The sequence below is a fragment of the Ornithodoros turicata genome, chromosome 5, assembly GCF_037126465.1.
Source record: "Ornithodoros turicata isolate Travis chromosome 5, ASM3712646v1, whole genome shotgun sequence".
Taxonomy (NCBI): Eukaryota; Metazoa; Arthropoda; class Arachnida; order Ixodida; family Argasidae; genus Ornithodoros; species Ornithodoros turicata.
The window spans coordinates 72,537,982-72,560,448 of NC_088205.1; the positions used below are offsets into that span (position 1 = coordinate 72,537,982).

The following is a 22,467-nucleotide window of genomic DNA, read 5'->3' on the forward strand; positions in this document are numbered from 1 at the left end:
ACTGAGAAGTCCGTAGGAATGCACACTAACTTGTTTGGCAGCAAGTACAGTTAGATCACAGTTTGTACCAAACCAGTACAGTTAGTTTGAGTAACTGAGCCCGATTTCTGCCCCAAATTTAGCGCACTGGAAGTTTTTCCGCCCTAATTCGCATGAATTTAGAGCACATATTTTCCCGGTTTTTACTCTCCGAATTTAGAAAAAAAAATATTTCCCGAAAACTTCAGGCTCTACATATGAGGCATGTATAAGTAGGGCCTGACTTTATAAGGTTATGCCCGATTAAGCCCGATATTTACCCACCCGATTCAAATCAGCAAAAACAGGGTTTAACCTGATATTTGCCCGAAAACTGCAGGACCAGGGGGATCCGAAGTCATCACAACTAACACAGAACTTTGGAAACTGTTGTAAATTCATAAATATGCTCATACAAACTCTCAAAACAGAGACCCTGCTGCCTCTTACATGCATGGACTGTGTCTACAGCCTGATTCAATACGATTCAACAAGAACTAGGTTGAATCAGGTTCAGTTACCCGTTTACACCCGAATTACTGAAGCAAAATATAACCCGATATTTACCCCCCCCCCCCCCCCCGATTTTGCTGAAAAATAAAACAAAACAAAACATCAGGCCAGATGTATAAGTAGATTCTTGCGTTTCTCCGTTCTAAGTTTCTTTTGAAAACTGGGGACAAAAATTGGGTGCTATTTACGAAGGCGTAAAACAGGGCGATATTGGGTAGAAAAAACAATGAAATGTTTCCATTTTATGTGGACAGAAGAGGCCGAATGATGGCTGCCCTGAATGTGCAATGCTTCGTGTTCTCTAATTCCCGTATTTGTGGATAAACTGGCACTTCGACGGCTTTGTTTTTGGGTATTTTCTGGTTTCACTCAAAGTGACGACAATAAAAATCATGGGGGTAAACACGCATTTTACCAGGCTTAACCCCGAAACACAAGGCTCTATGTATAATTAGAGCTTGAAGTTTTAGGGTTTTACCCGATCCTTCCCCGAATTTGCACCCCGAATTGAAGGTTGACATTTTAGGGTGGAACCCGATTTTTACCTGGCAAATTGCCTTCGCTGAGATGTCTGTAGGAATGCAATAACTTACTTGTTTGGCAGCAAATGCAGTTACATCACCGTTTGTACCAAACCAGCACAGTTAGTTTGTAATAGAGCCCGATTTCTGCCCAAATGTAGTGTACTGGAAGTTTTTTTCACCCGAGTTCGCATGAATTTAGTGCACATGTTTATTTACCCGATTTTTACCCCCCGAATTTAGAAATAAATATTTCCCGAAAACTTCAGGCTCTATGTATAATGTTTGTAGTACAAAGTAAGACTCACAACAGCTGCACCAAAGAAGGTCTCTTCAGTTCCAGTTCCCCAACGATCCACGCCGGACTTCCTGACGGGGCCAACAAAAGGTATTTCTTCGACGGAGTCCGCTTGGTTTTCCGGTTCCCTCAACCTCCACGCGGCGAGAAAATCTTCCTCCTGCGACCAAGACTGGAGTGACCTGTGGCAGATGTTCCTGAGTAGGGGAGCGATTTCCTGCTTTGAACCGACGTGGTCGTGCCACACGGGCGGCTTTTCCGGGGAGAAGGTGTCCAGAGAATCCATTTTGCTCTGCGAGGGACGACAAGACAGCTTGGGCTCAGACTTCACGTGGGAGTCGACGAGGCCGGGAGGCTTCTGACCCACTGCTCCGCAGTTGCGGGTCGCGTTCTTGGTCGTGGCCGGAGCTTTGCTGGTGCTGCATCCGGCCACGGCTGCGGAGTAGCTGATGGGACGGCTGGGCTTGATTCCGTGCTGGTGAAGTGCAAAGTGTTCCGTCTGTCTTGCAATCTCCGCGAGCGCGTCGTCCGTGTTGGCGGGCGCTTTTGGCTGGTCCCAGACTGGCGGCGGAGAGCTCTTCCGCGACTCGCTTTCGTTCTCAAACGAGGACGACCGGCTCTTGAACTTGACGTCGGAAAATTTTATGGCCGCGCGCTGCGTTTTCAATCGGAGCTCGTTGAGCTGCGGTTCTTTGGTCTCTGCGGTAACTGTCTTTGGCTTGTAAGGTAGCTCGAGCGTACACGGTCGTAATACGTCACCTCCAAACGCCTTTCTGGGGTCCACTTTTATCTTTCGGTGCGACCTGCCCCGCGTGCTCACTTCGAAGTCCCCTCCGGTATCTTCTATTAAACTGGTGACACCTTCGACGGCGGTCACAGCTGCTGCCAATGTGTTGGACACGTTACTCGCTCTCTCCCTGCCCTTAGACTTTGACCTCCTCGATTTTGCTGGCTTCGCTGAAACACAAACGTCCGGCAGCATGTGGTCTTTTTCGCTCAGGTCCGAAGTGGACGTCTCTGTCGTCGTCGAGGAGGTCTCTTCCTCAACGTGGCATTTCTTCTTCCTAGGCTTCCGTTCATCATCATCCTTGCTATGAACGTTCTTCGTGGTTGCCGTCTGCGTCGCCACACTGGTTCTGGTTTCAGTTTTTGACCCTGTTTTCACAAACCACAAAAGAAATCGCTGCACTAGTGATGTCCTCGCAGAGTCACGCGCACTACATGCGTTGCGAGTTGTTGTCTGTGGTGGAATTGTTGGCTTGCCGACATCTTCTTCGCTCGACTGCGACAACAGCGGTGGTGGATGAGCTTGCAATTCTGTTTTGGGCTTGGTTGTTGCGCTAGCACTTCGTCTTCTAACGTTTTTACTTGGAATGTCTGAGTCCAACCTTGTTGTGGTACCCTTGCTTGCCGTTGAAAACAACTCAACTGTTCCAGGTGATAATCTGCGAAGCTGGTTACTTTCTTTCTTCTTGTTCTGCCCTCCTCCCTTTTCACTGAAAATAAAGTTTTGTGTCTTTTGAGAACCCCTCCTCACCCTTTACACTTACATAAACAAAATACAGAAGCCGACACTGAAGATTTTTGTTTAAGTTTAATTTGTACAAGCTTTCGCGTGGAGGTCCACGCTTCCTCAGGAAGCGTGCCTGAGCGTACCTGAGGAAGCGTGGACCTCCACGCGAAAGCTTGTACAAATTAAACTTAAACAAAAATCTTCAGTGTCGACTTCTGTATTTTGTTTATGTGATCTACAGGACTTGACTCCCCTCTTCGTATACGCATCCTTTACACTTACGTAAAAACAGTAGGAGTGTGCGAATATTCGAGTTCTTGAAATCGAATGTCAGTCACTCGAAGTATTCGATTCGCAAATCGAATATCCAATATTGTAAGAGTGGTTAATTTCGCATTCTCAGTAATTCGCGAATTTGGGTGGAAGCGCGTTTCGGGTAAATTTTGCGGAACCTTAATTTCGTGAACCGCAGGATCTGGGAGATCTGGGGTTCATGACACTACCAGCACTGTCATAAAGCCTCTAAATGACAGCCGGTTTAGAGGGTGACCGTGAACTCCAATCCCGTAACAATGACATATGTGCTGGTTTTGTGAAAGCAGGTATCTGCAATGCCAAGTGATACAATATGCGAATAAACTACTGATGTTGAAGCTGCGTTTCAATTATAGCAGCATTTGACAAGAACAAATTTGTGAGAATAAAGATCGTCAAGTAAGTCCATTTGTTTTTGTGGCGCTGATAGCGTTGCACATTCCAATGCCCATACTTTTTCATCCCCGCTACCTCAATTTTGTGGAAAAAAGTTCGATAAAACAATTTGCAAAAATAAGTCAGCGTGAAAATTTCTACTTTTACAGTATTCGGTTTTCCGAATATTTGATTATTCCCCCGAATACGAGCGACGCCTCCCCGAAAGCAGGCTTCACCTGATCCTTCCCTGCATGAGGCGAAGCCTGCTTTACGTAATTGCCAGCGCTGCAAGACCAACACAGGCAGACCATTGTTGTCTAGCTTAAAGGAGCACCTAGTTAGAGAAAGCCTCCTCACTCGTCGACGTGACGTAACAACTAATAGTCAGCCAATCAGAATCGTGCTTTCAACGGCGGCAGCCAATCACGAACGGCCATGAAGAGGAAACACCGTCGTCTGCGAGTGGTGATTGAACGTCCCTGCGTACTAAATCGGGAAAACTTGGAAATAAAGCGCACAATGGCCCCAATCTTTTTCAAAACTGATTTTCTGGAAAGTTGGTTGCACTTTTTGTCTAAATATTCACGTCTGCAGGTTCCAAGTAAGCGATAATCATTTGCGGGTTCTTGAATTCGCAGAACGGCAAATTTCCGGCAGACCGCGCGCAACGGTGGCCAAAAGAAAAAGAAACAGTGCGAAAAGTGCCGCCCGTGATTGGAGCTCGGTCTCGTTGCGGCCTGCAGAGCAAGTCGAGCGGGAACGCGCGCGTCTATGTTCCAAGGGAAATACTGCATACAGAGAATTTTTTTGTGTTACATCAGTCAAGTTACATCCTTTCGTAATTCGCCAGAAACAGAAAATCTTTTGGATGGCTCTCTGAGCTCCTTTAAGAAGTTCTGTGACTCCTACCGTTACTGAACAACAACGACAACGTCTTCGTCACCAGTCGTCGTTTCTCGTCACACACAAGGTGTCGGCAAAGCTATTGCCACTTACGTCTGCCTCGCGCTGTCCCCAGCAGGAACGATGTTGTTGAGGTCGAACGGTTGGAGCGCGCGACCCTCGGTGGGGGATACGACGAACGGGTAGAATCCTGTCTGGAGAATGCGGTCCCTCTCAAGCAGGGCATAGACAATGGAGCATAGGATGACAAAAACAGCAGCTGTGGTGAGACACCAATGGATGGGAGCCTCCCAGTGCGGACGTGGCAACGCTCGACCGCAGGAAGCCAGGAACCTGCGAGGCACTGTGGCCACCAGCTTGTAGGAGACTGGCTCGGGCCCCAGGCTCGTTTGTATGCTCAACGTCCGTTCAATGCGGGTCAGGGTGAAATCGGGAGTAAACCTGTTAGACGAGCACACGGTCACACAAAGGTCGTCCCATGCACAGCCACCCAAAACAAACAGAAAAGAAAGAACAAGCATGATCTGCACAGTTTCCTTCTAACCAATGCCTATTTCAAACCCATTCGGGATGGTACTCTCGAAGACCGCCATTATACTGCCATATATCTCCAGAGACGCGTCTTCCCCTCACTCCCAGTGTGAGGGGGTGAAGGAGCACAGTGCTGCCTCAAGCGTCGAAGATGAGCTTTAACTTGTGGAAACAAAACAAAAATGTATCGAGTGACTCTATCGGAACTGCCCTTATCTTGGGTTACATTTTCTGTTTTCTTTTCATCTTTTTCCAGGACGCAAGAGGCAATAGTGTGCTCTTTCACCCTCTCACATTGGGGGTGAAGGAAAGACGCATCTCCGAAGACGCGCAATGAACAAAATAAAGCAAAAAATGATGTTCCTCTGCAAATTTTTTGCGAATGATCTATCGAACAGATTTTTGTTCTGAAAACAGCTACAGTATCAGGTGACCAAAGGGACCAGATGTTCTCATTGGGACAACTTCAGAGCTTTTGTAACTAAAAAGTTAATTACTGAAAGTTAATTAGGAAATTGCCTTAGGAGTTTGCTGGTGCCCTCTTAAGGAGTGCCCTTCAGCCTATACTACATTGCAACAGACTTCATCTAAAAAAAAAGTTATATATATATTTTTTTTTCTTTTAAATCTGTTCGCATTTAGCTGCGACACCCTGTATATTATATGCATAACCTGAAGTTTTAGGGAAATATTTTTTTTCCGAATTCGGGGGGTAAAAATTGGGGAAATAAGCATGTGCACTAAACTCATGCAAACTTGGGTCATGAAACTTCCAGCATGCTAAATTCAGGGAGAAATCGGGCTAAATTACTCAAACGAATTGTACTGGTTTGGTACAAACGGTGATGTAATTGTGTTTGCTGCCAAACAAGCTAATGTGCATTCCTACAGATGTTTCAGTGAGGGCAATTTGCCCGGTAAAAATCGGGTTAGAGTCTAAAGTGGCAGCCTTCAATTCGGGGTGCAAATTCGGGAAACAATCGGGTTAAACCCTAAAATTTCAGGCTCTAATTGTATGCCATATATTATATAATATATTATATGCCCTTATGACATGCATATATCTGCTCCAAGTCAAGTAATGGCACAACCGTTCTTTATCTACAGTAGTGTATATTGTTCTCCATTTTCACATTCTCTGTATTATCATGCATTACTATGCTGTGACTACTACTGTGCTGTTACTTGCTGTGATTATGCATTACTACTGAGAACTCACTTTCTGCATAGAGGAGCACATACGCACAACGCATCTGCATATTTTAGATTTGCTATAGACAGTTACTAAGATGACCAAACTTTTCCAAGTCACCATGTAATGAAGATATGATGCTACTTCCACTATGACGGTGAGTGAAACAGACACTGAGCAAACGCCTGCCCTTACGAGATCTCGCAGGTGGAAGGGGTTGCACGTAATGTCTGACTGGAGGGTAAGAGGGAGATGGGTGTTTTTTCGGGCTTTACCCCCTAGCAAATTGGAGTGTAAAAACAAGTTTTGCAAGATTTAACTGCACAAGACAAGGCTCTAAGCAAACACTAGGTAAAGACCTGTAGATAAACTTACGCAATGTCGACACGCTTGCTGGAGTTTGGCTTCAGTTCAAAACTATAGCAGTTGAGCACATGAAAGCCGTAGCCCTCACAAGGAACGTCGTTGATGAACAATCCGTTGATGTAGACAGGGAGTTGCCCAGTGTTGCGTGCTGTGAACGCTCTTCGTACGGTGAAATTTGGCGGAACCATTTTCCCAGTTTTTGACCCTGCATAGCGAGATCCATCTCCCATTTGTGGCGGAACAATGAACCTCAAATTATGCCTACTTGGTGGAACCTGATGTGTTGTCAGCATGAACCTACTGTTGCTGTAATACAGAGGTATCTCTTTAAATGGAATGTGGATACACTGGGAACACCTGTGCTATTGCTATTTACCAAGGAAATGTGGTGTAGGATATTAAAAGCTGTGTTTGACTGTACCACCGTCAGAAATAGGCATCAACCACTGGAAGCGGAAAGGCTCAATCTGGGATGTGCATAGCAATGGCACTCTGAAAAATATCGAAAGCACCTAGAAAGCTGCCCAGTAAGTCGCGTTTTCTGTTTCGTGCACCTGGAGGTGCCAAAAATTTTGCTCACGATTAATGGGAACATTTTTGCAGTGCATAAATACAAACTGGTACATCACTGCGGCTATTGTTCTGTCCAAGCAGCAATTTCCGTGTAAGAGATTTCCACTGAGCGAGACTCCACAGTACTATGCAACAACGCATCAGGTGAGCCACTGAAGCTACGATATCCTACCACTAGAGCAGCATACCATCGCAATCCTTGCAGTGGTTTTCAGTGAGCTCAAAAGTGAGCACAGAGTCAACCCCTGGTGTCTTGTTTCCGAGACGCATCTGCCCGTACCCTCCTTGCCCCTTTAGAAGAAGTGTGCTCATCACAGTCAGGTTGTTTCTGAAAAAGTGACACAAATTAGGCCACACTGGTCTTATCTAGTACAGCTGAACCACCACAAATTTATTAAATGCAGCACACAGTGGAAGGTTACTCATTACTTACAGAATTACTCATTGCGCATTAAAAGCACACTAAAAGTAAATTACCTAGTCACATTGCAAGCCTATTGCGACCCTGGTGTAGCCAGTTCATTGACATAGCAGTGCCTACTCAGTCCCTCATGTTTTCCAGTTGTGCTTTTTACGAATCAAGAGGTAAAAATTGGGTTTCATGTCAGAAGCTGCAAAGCAGGGTAAACGCGGGCAATATCACGTGAGAGAGTAGATTTGTGGGTGGAAAAGAAGAACCCACAACATGACGACAGGCAGAGCCAAGTATGAATAGAGCCTGAAGTTTTAGTGTTTTACCCGATTGTTCCCCGAATTTGCACCCCGAATTGAAGGTTGCCTCTTTAGGGTGAAACCCCGATTTTTACCCGGCAAATTGCCCTCATTGGGATGTCTGTAGGAATGCACTAACTTACTTGTTTGGCAGAAAAATGGAGTTACATCACCATTTGTACCAAACCACTACAGTTAGTTTGAGTAACTGAGCCCGATTTCTCCCCGAATTTAGCATACAGGAAGTTTTTTCTCCCGAATTCGCATGAATTTAGTGCACACGTTTATCTACCCGATTCTTACCCCCCGAATTTAGAAAAAATATTTCCCGAAAACTTCAGGCTCTAAGTATGAAGCATTTAGCGTTTTCCCGAAGCCGTATAAGTGCATAAAGTTGAACTTTTGGTGAGTTCAGTTACTCAGGGGCTTTACCTGAAGTGACAGTGATGCATTCCAGGGGACTACTCTAGTTTTAGGAATAAAACACAAGGCTCTATGCAAGGCTGTTTTTTTTCGTGTTAGCGCCACGAAGCAACTGTGGCTACGAGCGGCGAACAGATGTGGACAGGTGGACAGAGGACAGCAGGAAGGAGTGGGGGACATGGAGGGGGGTTAGTATGCCTCCTGGGCCAACTTCTGGGGTAACGGTGCCGACATTCGCCTGGAAAGTCTTTGGAAAACCCGGGGAAGACCTGAGAGAGCACAGCCGGTGGTATAGGATTCGAACCCACAACCTCCCCGTCATCGGCACGACCTTGGCTACCACTTGGCCGTGCTGCTGGTCTGTGTTTTACAACTTAATTCTACAAAGAAGTTGTGCATGCATCCGTCGGAGTGACGGCTTCTCACCTTATGAGCAAGAGAGAGGAGGTTATTGAATCGTCCTTCGGAGCAAACCCCACACGGAGCCGCACTCGCATTCCAGGGGTAAGCTGAAAAGCCAGCGACTGTCGGTGTGGCTGCACCCCAAAGTACTCCTCGAGGCCCTTCCCGTACGCCAGGAACATATTGTCCGGACTGGGCTGCAGCATTCCAAAATCGCATTTCACACTCAAGCATTGGCCCGCTTCGCCTTACGTCTTTTATGAACACAACCTGAAATTTTTTGCGCAAGATTAGAGCACCACTGTTTAGACTACCCACGGCGTATACCTAGATGATAGACACAGAAGCCCTACAAGCTGTAATGAATTCAATGTACTGTATTTGCACGATCCTAGTGCGTACCTTTTTCGCTCGAGACGTGCGCCCAAAATCACGTGCACGTAACAATCGTGTCCAAAAATGTGCCTTTTGTGTTTTGCAAAAATGTATTTCGCTTATCCCATACGATGCGAACATGCACTGTATGACTAGGGTTCCTCGTTTTCGGGTTAAACCCGATTTTTCCAAATAGTTCACCCTCCCCCCCCCCCTCCGAACAAGTTTTCAAGAGTTCGGGTAAAACCAGATATCTACCCGAAATGCTCGCGGTCCTTCAACTTGTAAGCCGTCGGAAAAGTGAATCATAACATCAACAAAGACAGCTATTTGTGACAACCTATTTGTCCTCCTTCTATAATCCCCTCTCCTGCAGGAGTGAAGGACGACCTTTTGTGGGGCTCGAGCAAGTGTTTTAATACGACAGTCATTAAACTGCCCCAGTTACCAGCGGAATATAAAGATTCTTGTTTCTCGTCCACGTGTAAAGCAATGGTTTGTTTCATATGGCTTTCGTTTCACCCGAAAATTCCCCGATGACATATCAGATAGAGATCGTAGCGCCCGGTTTTCACCCCCCCCCCCCCCCCCCGAATTTGAAAAATAATAAAACCCAAAAACGAAGAACCCTATGTATGACCCTTCTTTTAAGAGTTATTTTTTCTAGGTAAAAGGCTTCGACTTGTTTATGAATACGTCGGCGTCACTCCCTTCAACATTTCACCACTTACATCATACTCCTCCAAATCTTGAAGGGTGAACACATCTGGCCACTGGGGCAGTGTAACATTTGCACCACTGCATGATCCCTCCGTCATTGAGAGCACAGCGCGGACGTTTGGGTAGAGGGGCAACGGTAACACCTGGACCAACACTGGCAGGCTGGACGGGTTCTCCAGGGTGACCTCTTTCACCGTCAGGTTTCCCACCTGGGTGACTGGGAACTTGAGCTGGCAACGCACGGACAAACGAGGCCACTGAAGGTCTGCTTGAGCTCTCATCAGGAAACTCTGGGCCTGACTTGTATCCACTTTTAAAGTCAAGTTGATCCTAAAAACGGTAAAGCGCTCGTATTTCTCTAGTTCACATTTTCTGTGGAAGATCCCAGTTAAATTGTCGCATTTTCACTGTGGCAGAACTCGGGTTTAATGACGCGGGCACGTACATAGTTAGAGCCTGAAGTTTTCGGGAAATACTGTTTCGCAATTTGGGGGCGGGAGGGGGGGCGGGGGGGGTAAAAAATCGTGGAAATCAATATGTGCTCTAAATTAATGTAAATTCAGGTGGAAAAACTATCAGTATGCTAAATTTGGGGGGAAATGGGGCTGTACTACTCAAAAGAACTCTACTTGCTTGGTAAAAGTGGTGATGTAATTGCGTTTGCTGCCAAACAAGCTAGTGTGCATTCAGACAGACGTTTCAGTGAGGGCAATCTGCCGGGTAAAAATCAGGTTTCACCCTAAAGAGGCAACCTACAATTCAGGGTGCAAATTCGGGGAACAAACGGGTTAAACCTTAAAACTTCAGGCTCTATACATAGTCCTGATCTAATGTGTTTTTAGAGGATGTATGGGCGCAGCTACCTAAGTAACGCTCTACCGACAACCTTGAAATTCTAGTGTTATCCTTTTCTGTGGTCCATCAGCACTTGTACAGTGCGGGCTCTCGTCAATGTTATAGGGGCCTAAGAAATCCTGCTTGATGTCACAATGTTGTCCGCTTTAACCTATCACCGCACACAATTTCGAACCCAGAAAAGGTAATGGCTGCTGACGCAGCTGAAGGCTTTGACCGTGATAAGAGTGACTACTAAAGATTAAGTGCAATTGGAAATTGTTTAGTCGAGAAAGTGTTGTTCCTGTTCACTTGAAAACTCACTCTTTTTTCCATCTGCACCAGACCCTAGCAGCAAGTCTTTGGATAACCCTCCCAGTGGCTTATATTTCGTGTCACTACTTCTCACTGTCTCTTGGTGCTAAACTACATGTGCATGGATTCACAAGAAATATATCACGACACTGCTTCCAAAAGGACAGCAAGTCCTATTCAGAGAACCTATACTTAAGGAAGGAGCCCAGTAATAAGAAAAACAGCTTGTGAACACTCACATGTTCTCCCTGCTCTCCTCCAATTTCATCCACCTTTCCCTGAGGATCTTGAAAAGTTCCAGATCTGTCTCTCCAACATCCTTAGGAAGCGAAAGCTTTGACAACCACTGACGACCCTCTGGAAATCGTTCAAATTTTACAGTCTCAAATCTATCTCTCGCCACAAAGGTGATTATACTACAGGAACACCAAGGAAGCATAATGTAGTTAAAGTAATGAGCTTTACCAGCTGTTCCGGTTGGCAGACCACTGTAGCACTTCCGACCACAATCCCGCCTGGGGTCAAAGTACAACTTTCCTGCCTGAAAGCAATGACGTCTCAATTGTAGAGCCTGAAGTTTTAGGGTTTAACCCGACTCCTCCCTGAATTTGCACCCCGAATCAAAGGTTGCCTCTTTAGGGTGGAAATCAATTTTTACCCGGCAAATTGCCCTCACTGAGACCTCTCTAGAAATGTACACCAACTCATTTGGCACCAAACGCGGTTACATCACCATTTGTATCGAACCAGTTCAGTTAGTCTGAGTAACTGAGCCAGATTTCTCCCCAAATTTAGCGCACTGGAAGTTTTTCCGCGCGAATATTCATAAATTTAGAGCACATGTTTATTTACCCGATCTTTACTCCACGAATTTAGAAAACAAATACTTCCCAAAAACTTCTGGCTCTACTCAATTGTTCAGAAATAGGTTGAACTCCCTCTTGGCCCAGGTTCAGAGGTTTTAAGGAGCATGCACATCCACAAAATTTTTTTCAAACACAAACTGCACAAACACAAATCCAAGGAGGAGTAATCTTGCTTGAACAGTGAATCTGACGTCCAATATGCGCCTACATCACAGGTTCTCAAACCTGGTCACCCCGAGGAACCCCCGAACAACTTCTAAAAAGCCCAAAAGCATGCGAGCACACTGAAGTCAGTATTGCAACTTTAAGTAAATTACGCCATGACTTAGGCATAAAAAAGCGCGTGTCATTGTGATGGATATGATTTGTTACTTTTTAAAGATATCACATGTGGAATGGAGTCATATCATATCACTCTTCCCCAATGTTAGATGCGTGCATGCCTCTCCCTCTGCGCACGTGCTACCTACACAGCGTGCTTTCAAAATGCTTGCAGCAGCACAAGAACATGCCACAGCGCACATATTCCATATGTCTTTCTGGGAAGCAGAGGAAATCCTCTGTGTTTTTTGGGGGGACTTTTCAAAAGTTGCTCGAGGGTCCCCCAGGGTAAAAAAAAAAGCTTGAGAATCCATGCTCTAGAGAACACCAGACTGCATCGCTGCTCAAGCAGACCTCTTTCCACAAAAGCTTATTCGACATTACCCAATTCTTGCTCCTGGGCTGCAGCTCGGGCGACGCATTGGGAGTCACCTCAAAATAAAACCTGGGGTCCTCGGGAACAGTGTAGACAGAAGTGACAATCATTGCGTGCGAAAAAGTGCTGTGAATGTAAAGGTTCTGCGAAGACACCCTGCCCTGAAACATGAGCACATTATATGTGGTCAAATACGGTATATTGCCTACACGAACACCAACGAACACAAGAATGTCGCTTACAGGAAAAGCATTCTCAAAAGTGATTGGGTCAGAGGTCAAGCTTCCTTTCGCAGCTCGCAAAGTGAATAGCACTTTAAGGATCTACAACAACAACAACAAAAAAAAGCCATTAAGCAATTTAATTTTGAAACTAAAGGAAAGAGACATACTAACACCACATACCTCGTGCTTGGTTTCTATAAAGGCTTCCCCGACGAACACACCTTCTTCTTCTGGAGCTGTGACGCCAACCCGAAACACAGCAAAGTGCTGAGATTTCAATGTCAGCTGTAAGGAAGGTCACATGAAAAGCAGCAATATTATTTATGACGGAGTAACAGTACTAATGCTACTTCCAGGAGGCTACAACAGCAGTCACAGAGAAACTTTCAGAAAGGATCTCACCCCTTTTACAAGTCCAGAAAAGTTGTACCGCCTTGCCAATGTACTGGCATTGCCTGCTTCTATTCCTACTAGCTCTATGTAGGTCTTGGTGAGATTGGAACCCCAGTGCTTCAGTACAACCTGCGTTGCACATTCGAAAAGAATTCACTGAAGCTCAGACAAATTAAGTCCTATCATTTTACAAGTTAGCAAGAAGAATCACCTCAACAGGGTTTTCATTGATGACTGCAAACAGCAAGGTACGCTTGTGTCCAATTCCCAAGGTCCCAAAGTCTAACAGCGTCTCATTGTTCAGTGCATGAAGGAGATGCTGCACACAATCAGAAAATATGAGGATATAACAAAAAAAATAAAATCTAATAAAATTAGCATAGTTTGCAAGCAATGTGTTTTGAAATTGCTGGTGCATGGAGACCTACTCTCTATGTTCATTCACAAGCAGGTTGAATTAATCTCAGCATTGTGTGACGGATGCAAACAGTTCATTGGTGTTTTGCTAAAGCACATGCTCATGACATGGGACAATATTTGGCTCTATATTTGGACCTCTATATTTGGCTACACACAAGTGTTTGTTGAGCAGCATGGTAAAGGAGCTCATGGTACAGAACTGACCAGTACAGAGACACCTCTGCTCTGATGATAGACCAAAATCGTCTCCCAGGAAGAGAGAAATTTTCCAGTTTTTTTTTTCACCCTCAAGTTCGTCACACAAATTCTAACAGTTTTCATCGTTGGGAACTCATCATACCAGATTTGTATTCACATACCGATATCAAGAACAAGACAAACAGACAGCAGCCGACCAATTTTTTTTACTTTGCGGGGACCGGAAAAAAATCTAAAAAGGCTGAAAAATCCGACGGTCACTAAATCAAGCAAAAGCCACGTCACACGCTTCCCACTGCCATAGCGTCACCTAGAGGTACAGTTCTGAAGTTTTATAGCAGTGTCGCATAGGACTCCAATTAATAATCCAATCCAAGCGTACAATCCAAAACGGCTGTTTCAAGGTTACCTCCATGGTTGCCGCCATAGTGCTCAAAATAGTCTAACTGGTGCTTGTCCGCAAGCATTTCAGTCCGGAAAAATAGTAGCAAAAATGTATTCATCCTATGGCGAAGGTCACTGTTCCCAGTGGGAATCTGAAGTATCGAACAAGTCCAAAAAAGCAGGGTCCGAAAAATCCGTCGGCTACTGTAGCTGCACCAACACAGGTCGTATCACAGTTTAGATTGCGTACCACTTTGAGCTTTCCGCTGTAACAGGACAGTGGAATCTCGAAACTTGACAGGTTTGTATGCAGCCGAACTCGAGAACTCAGCTGAAGGGAGCTATCAGCAGGGTGAAACTGCAGATAAGCCACCGGTCTCGTCTCTTGCGGAAGAAGTACTGCGGATGAGTTGAAGATCACCTGCGACGAGTCCAACGTTGGAATATTAAGCACACTGGGAGCGGAAACTACCGGCCCCAATCTATGAGCACTGCATACCGTGAAATGGGGCTCTGCTTCGGGCTGTAGCTCGACGTTGTGGATGACAATGGGCACCGAAAAGGAGTTCGAGATGTTCAGAGGTCGAATATCCGAGATGCTCAGACTCTTGGCCCGTCCGATGTAGAACGTTGTGCTGTTCACGTTATATTTCAGTGAACTGAAAGGGAACCGCGCATTAAGATTTTTGAAATACGGAAGGAAATTCCTACGAGAGCCTTACGAAGCTTATTTTTAGAGCCTGAAGTTTAAGTGTTTAACCTCATTTTTCCCTGAATTTGCACCCCGAATTGAAGGTTGCCTCTTAAAGGTGAAACCGGACTTTTACCCGGCAAATTGCCCTCACGGGGATGTCTGTAGGAATGCATTAACTTACGTGTTTGGCAGCAAATGCAGTTACATCACCATTTGGACCAAACCATTACAGTTAGTTCTGAGTAACAGAGCCAGATTTCTCCCCGAATTTAGCATGTTGGAAGTTTTTTTTCACCCGAATTTGCATGTATTTAGTGCACACGTTCATTTACCAGATTTTTACCCCCCGGAAAAAAAAATTGCTGAAAACTTCATGCTCTACTTATTTTAGCTTATCTAACCGGATTTTGGACTTCTCTGAGTCGAAAAAAACACCCATCACATCATATGGATGTGATTTGTAACTAAAACATTGTTACAAAATTTTTAGCGGCAAATTTGACTTTTTTTCACACTAAAAGTGACTCAGAAAAGTGAACAATTAGGTACTTTTGTTGCCTGGATTTATAAATACGTACAGCATTGGAACACATTTGAAACACGTGATTTCAGCCTATCCACAAGGGAACTCTGCACTCCTGTGTGCTATGTCAGCAGGACCACCAACACACCACACCACACCACACCACACACCATAGAACAGATTCTGATATTTTAGATTGTTCTAATCCAAAATACCAGAATCTGTTCTATGGTATGGTATGTTTCATGGTGCCAACAGTTTCGTCCAAAACATAAAAGATCAGTCAGCAACAGTATTCTGAAGGTCGCACTTCAGGTAGCACACGGTTTTCATTAAAATATAGCCCGATATGTTAAATGCTGCCTCTGGGAGCTGCACAGATCAGACCAAGAATTGTACTACAGCGTGTACACTTAAGTAAAAGCTACATAAGCGATTAAGACATCCTGCTGTTTTAGTGCTTCCCCACTTCACACTGTTTTTTGCATGATAAGATCCCTTTCCTGTTCCTGTGAAAATCAGTTTGGGCTTTGCAGCACTTCAAGCAGTGCATACGTAGGGCCTTGCGAATCGCTTTAACAGTGAGCCAGCTCCACTATAATTGCGCTATAATACAAGTAAAGCCCTGGACAGTTCTGGAAGATAACAGAGACTATGGAAGGCAATACGCTGCACCCAACTTACCCATTTATAAAAGACACCTGAAATGGTATCGTAAGCTTGTGCTGATTGTTCTTTGACTTTACCACTATCTTTCCTGAGCACTGCTTTCTGTGCCTTGTTCTTGAAGCTGGGCATGACATAACAAAGCACAAATGAATATGGAGATGACACAAAGCTCAATACCACCATGATGTAAAGTGGATATGTAACTTACGGATGTATGTAACAGTTGCTATCTGAGTACTGTGAACTGTGTTCGGAGGAACTTTTGTTGGGGTAAACTTTACTTCTAGTGCTTCATTCACGGGAGTCACAAATACATTCTGCATAAATCAATAACAGCATTAGTATATATTCTAAATACTTCCGAAAGATGGTAGCACCCAGGCACATGTATTTGTATTTCGGTAGTAGAGAACAACAACAACAACAAGCTCCAACTTAAGTGCAACCCTGTTCTCTTTTCCTCCCCATCGACTAAGGAGTGCCCATAGACTGTGTCAAGTTACACATCCCTCCCAACTGCTTGGGACAGACGGGGCCATGGAATTCATAAATAAGTTTGTTTGTAGTGTTTGTGTATCAGCACCCTGGACTCAGGAATTAAATTCTGTGTCTTTAGCTGCCAAATAAAGAGCGGTTTATAGTGAGGTAAAAATTTCGATATTTTCTATATCGATAAATATCAACATTGAAAAAAAAAAAAAAAGATAAAATAGATTCCAATACTGATAAACTATCAGTATATATTACTGATAATTTATCAGTATTTGAATCGATTTCTTATATATTTTATTTTTATTTATATATATATATATACTCATTGAACGATGCGACAGCACCAGTCTGGTGCTGTCGCATCGTTCAATGAGTATCTGTTCCTCTACGTGCAGCCATAGAAGCCATCTTAACTGTAAGTTTGAATTTCAAACACGTCTAGCATCATTTACCTATTTTTTTTAATGGCTTTTTCCCCCCTCTTTATATATATATATATATATATATATATATAGGGTGAGGTAAAAGGATTATCAAACGGCCACGAAGTTTTACAGAAGTTCAAAAAAAGACGCGGAAACAGATTTTAGGGAAGTTAAAAACACTAGTTTATTACATGGGGAGACGTTCCTCTTTATGACGTGCCTCTTTATGACGTCATGTAGCAAACCTATTTAAGAAATGTGTAATCAGCTACGCATCTTTTGTCCTGACGAAGACAGTGCCACTGTCGAAACGTCGACCCCTTGCCCATTTTACTTTTTAACGTCTCCCCATGTAATAAACTAGTGTTTTTAACTTCCCTAAAATCTGTTTCCGCGTCTTTTTTTGAACTTCTATATATATATATATATATATATATATATATATATATGTTGAAATGTTGCAGTTGGGTCGGACGTACGTAAGGAGATAATAATAATTGGGGCTTTATGTAGCGAAACAACTGTCACGCAAGGAGAACAGCAGTGATTTCGACACACAAAAAAGTTGAGTGTTCTTAATAAAGCATGTTAGGTGGCAATTTTTGTCATTTTTTCTCCCTATTTTTGTGATAATTTTTTGGGGGGTCGTCTTGCATTCAAGCAAATACGGTACTTTAGAAGTGAACTTTAGAAGCACAGTAGTGCTTGTCAGGCTGTAATAGTAAGGATCTCAACACATATTCCACAATCTTGCATGCAGCTATGCACTTTCTTTTGCTCAAGAACTACAGGTGTGGCGTTGAAGAAGAAAGGGTATTAATGCAATGCTACGTAAGACATACCACAATGTGTATATGCTTTGGCCCGGAATTAAGCAAACTGATTGGCAGAGTTTTGGGCTCTTCTTCGCTGTGCACCACTCCAAACTCAAGCACCTCTGTTGGTGAGTAAATCCCGGGAACTGCAAAACCATTTCCCAGACCATCACACAGAAGTTAGGTGCAATGCTATGGCATCTACACAATGACATCTGTTCTGACAAAAGGATCAAGTCGCTACATGTCAGAATCACTAAATAAGCTTCACTTCAGAGTAGCGACACTCAGTTCGACAGGCGAGCATGGGGAAGACATTTTCTTTCTGCTCCACTCCAGCTGCAGCTGAGGAGCAGACACTACTAACATAACAATGCTCACCGTGGAGGCCATGAGTTAGGGAAGCAAGTGTGCTGTATGTGTTATCTATGTATACAGCCTTAAGTTTTAGGGTTTAACCTGATTCTTCCCCGAATTGAAGGTTGCCTTCTTAGGGCGAAACCCGATTTTTACCCGGCAAATTGCCCTCACTCAGACGTCTGTAGGAACAAACACTAACTTGTTTGAGAGCAAATGCAGTTACATCACAGTTTGTACCAAACCAGTACAGTTAGTTTGAGTAGCTGAGACAGATTTCTCCCCGAATTTAGCATATGGGAAGGTTTTCCACCCGAATTCGCATGAATTTAGAGCGCATGTTTGTTTCAACCATTTTTACCTCCCGGATTTAGAAAAAAAATATATCCCGAAAACTTCAGGCTCTATCTATGTATTGTCAAGGAGTGTGTCCTCAGGAGGTCAAGGTGAGGTCAAGACTGTCAAGGTATCTCCACCTTGGTGAGCTGCTCGTAACAGGAGCAACATTTTGGAGCGTGCTCGAAGCATGACAAAGTGAGCGCCGTTAGGTGACTCTAGCGTAGCACTGAAGCAAAATGGGCTCTCCTTGCCTCTCCTGCTCACCCGTGGAACTCAGTGTCACTACTCTGAAGCAAAGCTTATTTGGTGACTCTGTCGCATACCAAACAATCTGAAATGTTTTTCTGCACAGCCTCAGTTACACATCACACCAAGTTTTAGCTTGGAGTCCACTCTTGAGAAGCATGATAGACAAAACAAAATTAATCTTGTGGAAAAAGTTAAATTTGCAAGTTTCTGAATATGAGAAAACCAAGTGTGCCTCCCTACCAGCTATGGTAGCAATTTGTGATTTAGCACTAACCACATTCTTTCAAATGTTTTAACATGACACAGAACTCTAGGCATTATGCCTACGGCTTCACATATGCCTGCCTGGGATTTGGTAGAGTGCTTTGCGCATTTAAGATGTACACAAGATGCCACGCAGCTGTACTGAATACACAGTGCTTAGCGTTCGCCAGTGCCAGTACTGGTGGCTGAATTTGCACTCTGGCGACCTCTTTTCTTCTTTACTTTTTCTTTTTTTTGGAAAGGGGGGAGAGGTTTTAACCCCAACACACACAAGGCTCTGAACATACCAGAGCTTCCACAGTTTTTGTCTGAGAACTCCTCTGCTCAAGGTGCGCCACCAACACATGGCCACACTTACTTGAAACCACCTCCACCTCCACTGGCACAATGAGGCTGTTCTCAGTCGTTCTGTTCGTCTTGATGCAGATGTACGCTGTGTGGTTCTTCTCCGTACGCGACACAAAGTTAGCCCTCATCACAACCTTTGTCTCGTACGGCGGAATTTCCTGCATGTTAGACGCGTCAATGCATTCACTGCAATACTCTCTCTCTCTCTGCATTGGATTTGTGATGAGAAACATAGTTGATATTCGAAACATCATATGGAAACATATGGGAAACATAGTTGTGATGAGAAACAATAGTTCACGACCTCTTCCACAGTCGCACACAATTTCCTAGGGCTTACGAAAGACCGACGTACCCACAGGTCCTTGGTTGCTTCGTTTTCGTCGTCTGGGACCTCCAGGTGGAGGTCGCCACCACTTGTGTACACCTCTGTAAGCTGAGCAAACAACAACTTTCAGCATATGCTTTGTACAATTAGCACTGCTGCCGGATCAGTCGAAAGCATGTCAAAAATATTATATTAACTTTCACTTTGAGGATAACTAGCGCTTGAAGTTTTCGGGAAATATTTTTTCCTACATTCGGGGGGTAAAAATTGGGTAAATAAACGTGTGCACTAAATTCGTGCAAATTCGGGTGAAAAAACTTCCAGTACGCTAAATTCGAGGAGAAATCGGGCTCAGTTATTCAAACTAACTGTAGCGGTTTGGTACAAACGGTGATGTAACTGCATTTTTCTGCCAAACAAGTAAGTTAGTGCATTCCCACAGACATCCCAGTGAGGGCAATTAGCCGGGTAAAAATCGAGTTTCACCCTAAAGAGGCAACCTTCAATTCGGGGTGCAAATTCGGGGAAGAATCGGGTAAAACCCTAAAACTTCAGGCTCTAAGGATAACCAATAAAATGACCGAATGGGCCAGGCCGACAAAGAATAGTAGGAGAAACACAAGACTGAAGCATAGTTGCATATTTCTATTAAAGGATGAAGTTGGGATTGAAACTTTAACAGCACAGTATGCCATGTGACAAGTGGCACACCACAAGTCAACAAATCGGCCACAGTCACATTGTACTAGTGACCGGGAAAAAAAGAAAAAAAAAGTGATCTGTGCATTTCATGCAATGGTTACACTAATTTATCTGCCTCACATGGTTTGCAATATGCTGACAGGTTTTGTACAGGCAGACATCACTCAACTTCACACAGGATAACATAGAGGTGCTATGTGCAAAAAAAATTTCCAGGACACTAAAAAAGAAGAACAAGAAGACAACAGAAGCTAGTGAAGAACAAATATGCAAGAAACATTGGTAGGGCTGTGTGAGTAGTGACTTTGAAGCCGAAGTGAATAGGAAGTCAATAGGTACATAATTGAAATAAACATGTGTTACGGTGCATAGAAAGCGAAGCTAAAACAAATAGTCGGTTGGATGCCTCAGGTGATTTACGAGAGCAATTATGGCATTCGATAGCGTCTTAAGAATACTAGGCGATTCGTAATTTGAATACAAATTGTCATATTTGACTCGAAATCCAAATCGAATACGTAATTATTCACCTAGATATTTGAAAAAAAAAAAAAATTTAAAACATTCACACAATTTTAGAACAGAGTCTCAACATAGGTGCCGTGTGACTTGTATGAAAAGCCCACCTGAATAGTTGAACTGTGAGGATTGTGCATGTAGATGAGCGGCGTGTATGTTCCATTGAGAGGCACACGAGCACCAATAAATGGCCTCAGCCTATAAGGATTCTCTCTTCCAAATGCTGATACCTGGAATGAAGTGAGAAAAGAAAAAAAGGAAGCTCTTCAAAATGCACTTTTTCTGCCATCACATAACACAAGATAGAAAAGCATGTGGCAATATTTGGCTGCCCTTTAAGGCAAAAACCTTGCTCAGTTCCCGTTTCTCGATACAGTGGAATCTCTCTAAACGAAACCTAAAGGGACCATGAAAATCTGTTCCATTTATTAGGAGTTCCGTTTACCAAAGAAATGTGGTGTAGAATATGTGGTGGTCTTTCAAAAGCTAAGACTCTTCAATAATATCTGCAGCCTAGCAGCAGAAATGGTGTCTTAAAGACATCCCTTACATTGAAAATTTAAGCAATACAACTTCCCCATGAAAGACATACACACTCCAGCAAGGAAGCTAAAGCACACTCATGACAAAGCTGAGGCAGGACGCCAGTTTGTTTTGTTTCGTAAGTGACCTGTGGATGTTAAAAACGAATTGCAGCCTCATCTCTGTAACAAGCCACTGCCTTACATAAAATTCTGAAATAAAGATAATTACTCCAGCCAGTGCAGACTAACCAGAAAAGCAGAAAACACTGCCATGTAAGATTAAAGTGTAGCGGTTTCCCACTGAAGAATTGCAGGTCTCTCTCTCTCTCTCTCTTATTGATAGTTAATGCCAGAAAAATTATGCTAAAGCCATGGGCTACAACTTGGGAGACTTTTAGTGCAAAAGGCATATACTGTAAAATGTGCATGAATATTCAATATTCGATTCAGTATTCTGCATTTTTTCTCTCATTGGATTCTTTATTAGATTCAACATCAAATATTCGGATTCACACACCCCACCGAATACTACTGTTGTCGCTAAAAAAGGTCGCCAAAAGTCTTCAAACTTTTGGTGAAGACCCCCTATCTAAACTGTTAGTAACACTGATATCCTTTGCAAGTGTGACCACATGGTGGACACATTTCTATGCCGCCATCGGAAATAAGCCTAGACTAGCTGCCTATACACTGGGACATCTCGAGAGCTGCTGGCACAGAGATGTATATAAAATTAATAAAACCACTTCATTACCACGCTGATTATGCAGTTCTGTGTCTGCAATTCCTACAAATAAAATTTATTTCAAAATTAACCTTGGAATTGAACAGCCCATACAAGACCCTTCCCATTGTAGGAACATTCCATTAACCCATACACAGACATAGATTGATTGACAGACAGACACAGCCCAAGAATGGTGCAAGTATCTTACCTGATATTTAAAAGAACCTAGTGAAGTATGAATAAATAAAATGTTCTCCACTAATCCCTGCTGCCTTCCCAGATAGACAATGTCAAATGAGGTATTTGCACCTGGTGATATCCTCTGAAACATAATGGAACCATCGAATAATGGAAAATCCAGCGATCCAGTGAATGTGGATGAAGCAATAGCCTCAGGTCTGGAGCCGTT

General features: G+C 43.8%; 1 protein-coding gene across 2 annotated transcripts in view; it reads right to left on the reverse strand.

Moving 5' to 3' along the window:
- The window catches only part of LOC135394727 (transmembrane protein 131-like), a 36,477-nt gene that overhangs the window by 1,721 nt on the left and 12,289 nt on the right, over positions 1-22,467 (reverse strand). For both annotated transcript variants that reach the window (XM_064625622.1, XM_064625620.1), the window contains exons 6-27: positions 22,267-22,380; positions 20,915-21,037; positions 19,614-19,694; positions 19,269-19,416; positions 17,729-17,847; positions 16,178-16,286; positions 15,985-16,090; positions 14,583-14,742; positions 14,334-14,504; positions 13,293-13,400; positions 13,091-13,210; positions 12,869-12,973; positions 12,707-12,787; positions 12,473-12,625; positions 11,367-11,442; positions 11,141-11,258; positions 9,764-10,082; positions 8,682-8,854; positions 7,310-7,449; positions 6,558-6,753; positions 4,553-4,900; positions 1,361-2,846 (exon numbers count right to left, since the gene is read on the reverse strand). In XM_064625622.1, the coding sequence (XP_064481692.1) occupies positions 1,361-2,846; positions 4,553-4,900; positions 6,558-6,753; positions 7,310-7,449; positions 8,682-8,854; positions 9,764-10,082; positions 11,141-11,258; positions 11,367-11,442; positions 12,473-12,625; positions 12,707-12,787; positions 12,869-12,973; positions 13,091-13,210; positions 13,293-13,400; positions 14,334-14,504; positions 14,583-14,742; positions 15,985-16,090; positions 16,178-16,286; positions 17,729-17,847; positions 19,269-19,416; positions 19,614-19,694; positions 20,915-21,037; positions 22,267-22,380 (4,554 nt within the window). The remainder of the gene's footprint in view (positions 1-1,360; positions 2,847-4,552; positions 4,901-6,557; positions 6,754-7,309; positions 7,450-8,681; positions 8,855-9,763; positions 10,083-11,140; positions 11,259-11,366; positions 11,443-12,472; positions 12,626-12,706; positions 12,788-12,868; positions 12,974-13,090; positions 13,211-13,292; positions 13,401-14,333; positions 14,505-14,582; positions 14,743-15,984; positions 16,091-16,177; positions 16,287-17,728; positions 17,848-19,268; positions 19,417-19,613; positions 19,695-20,914; positions 21,038-22,266; positions 22,381-22,467) is intronic.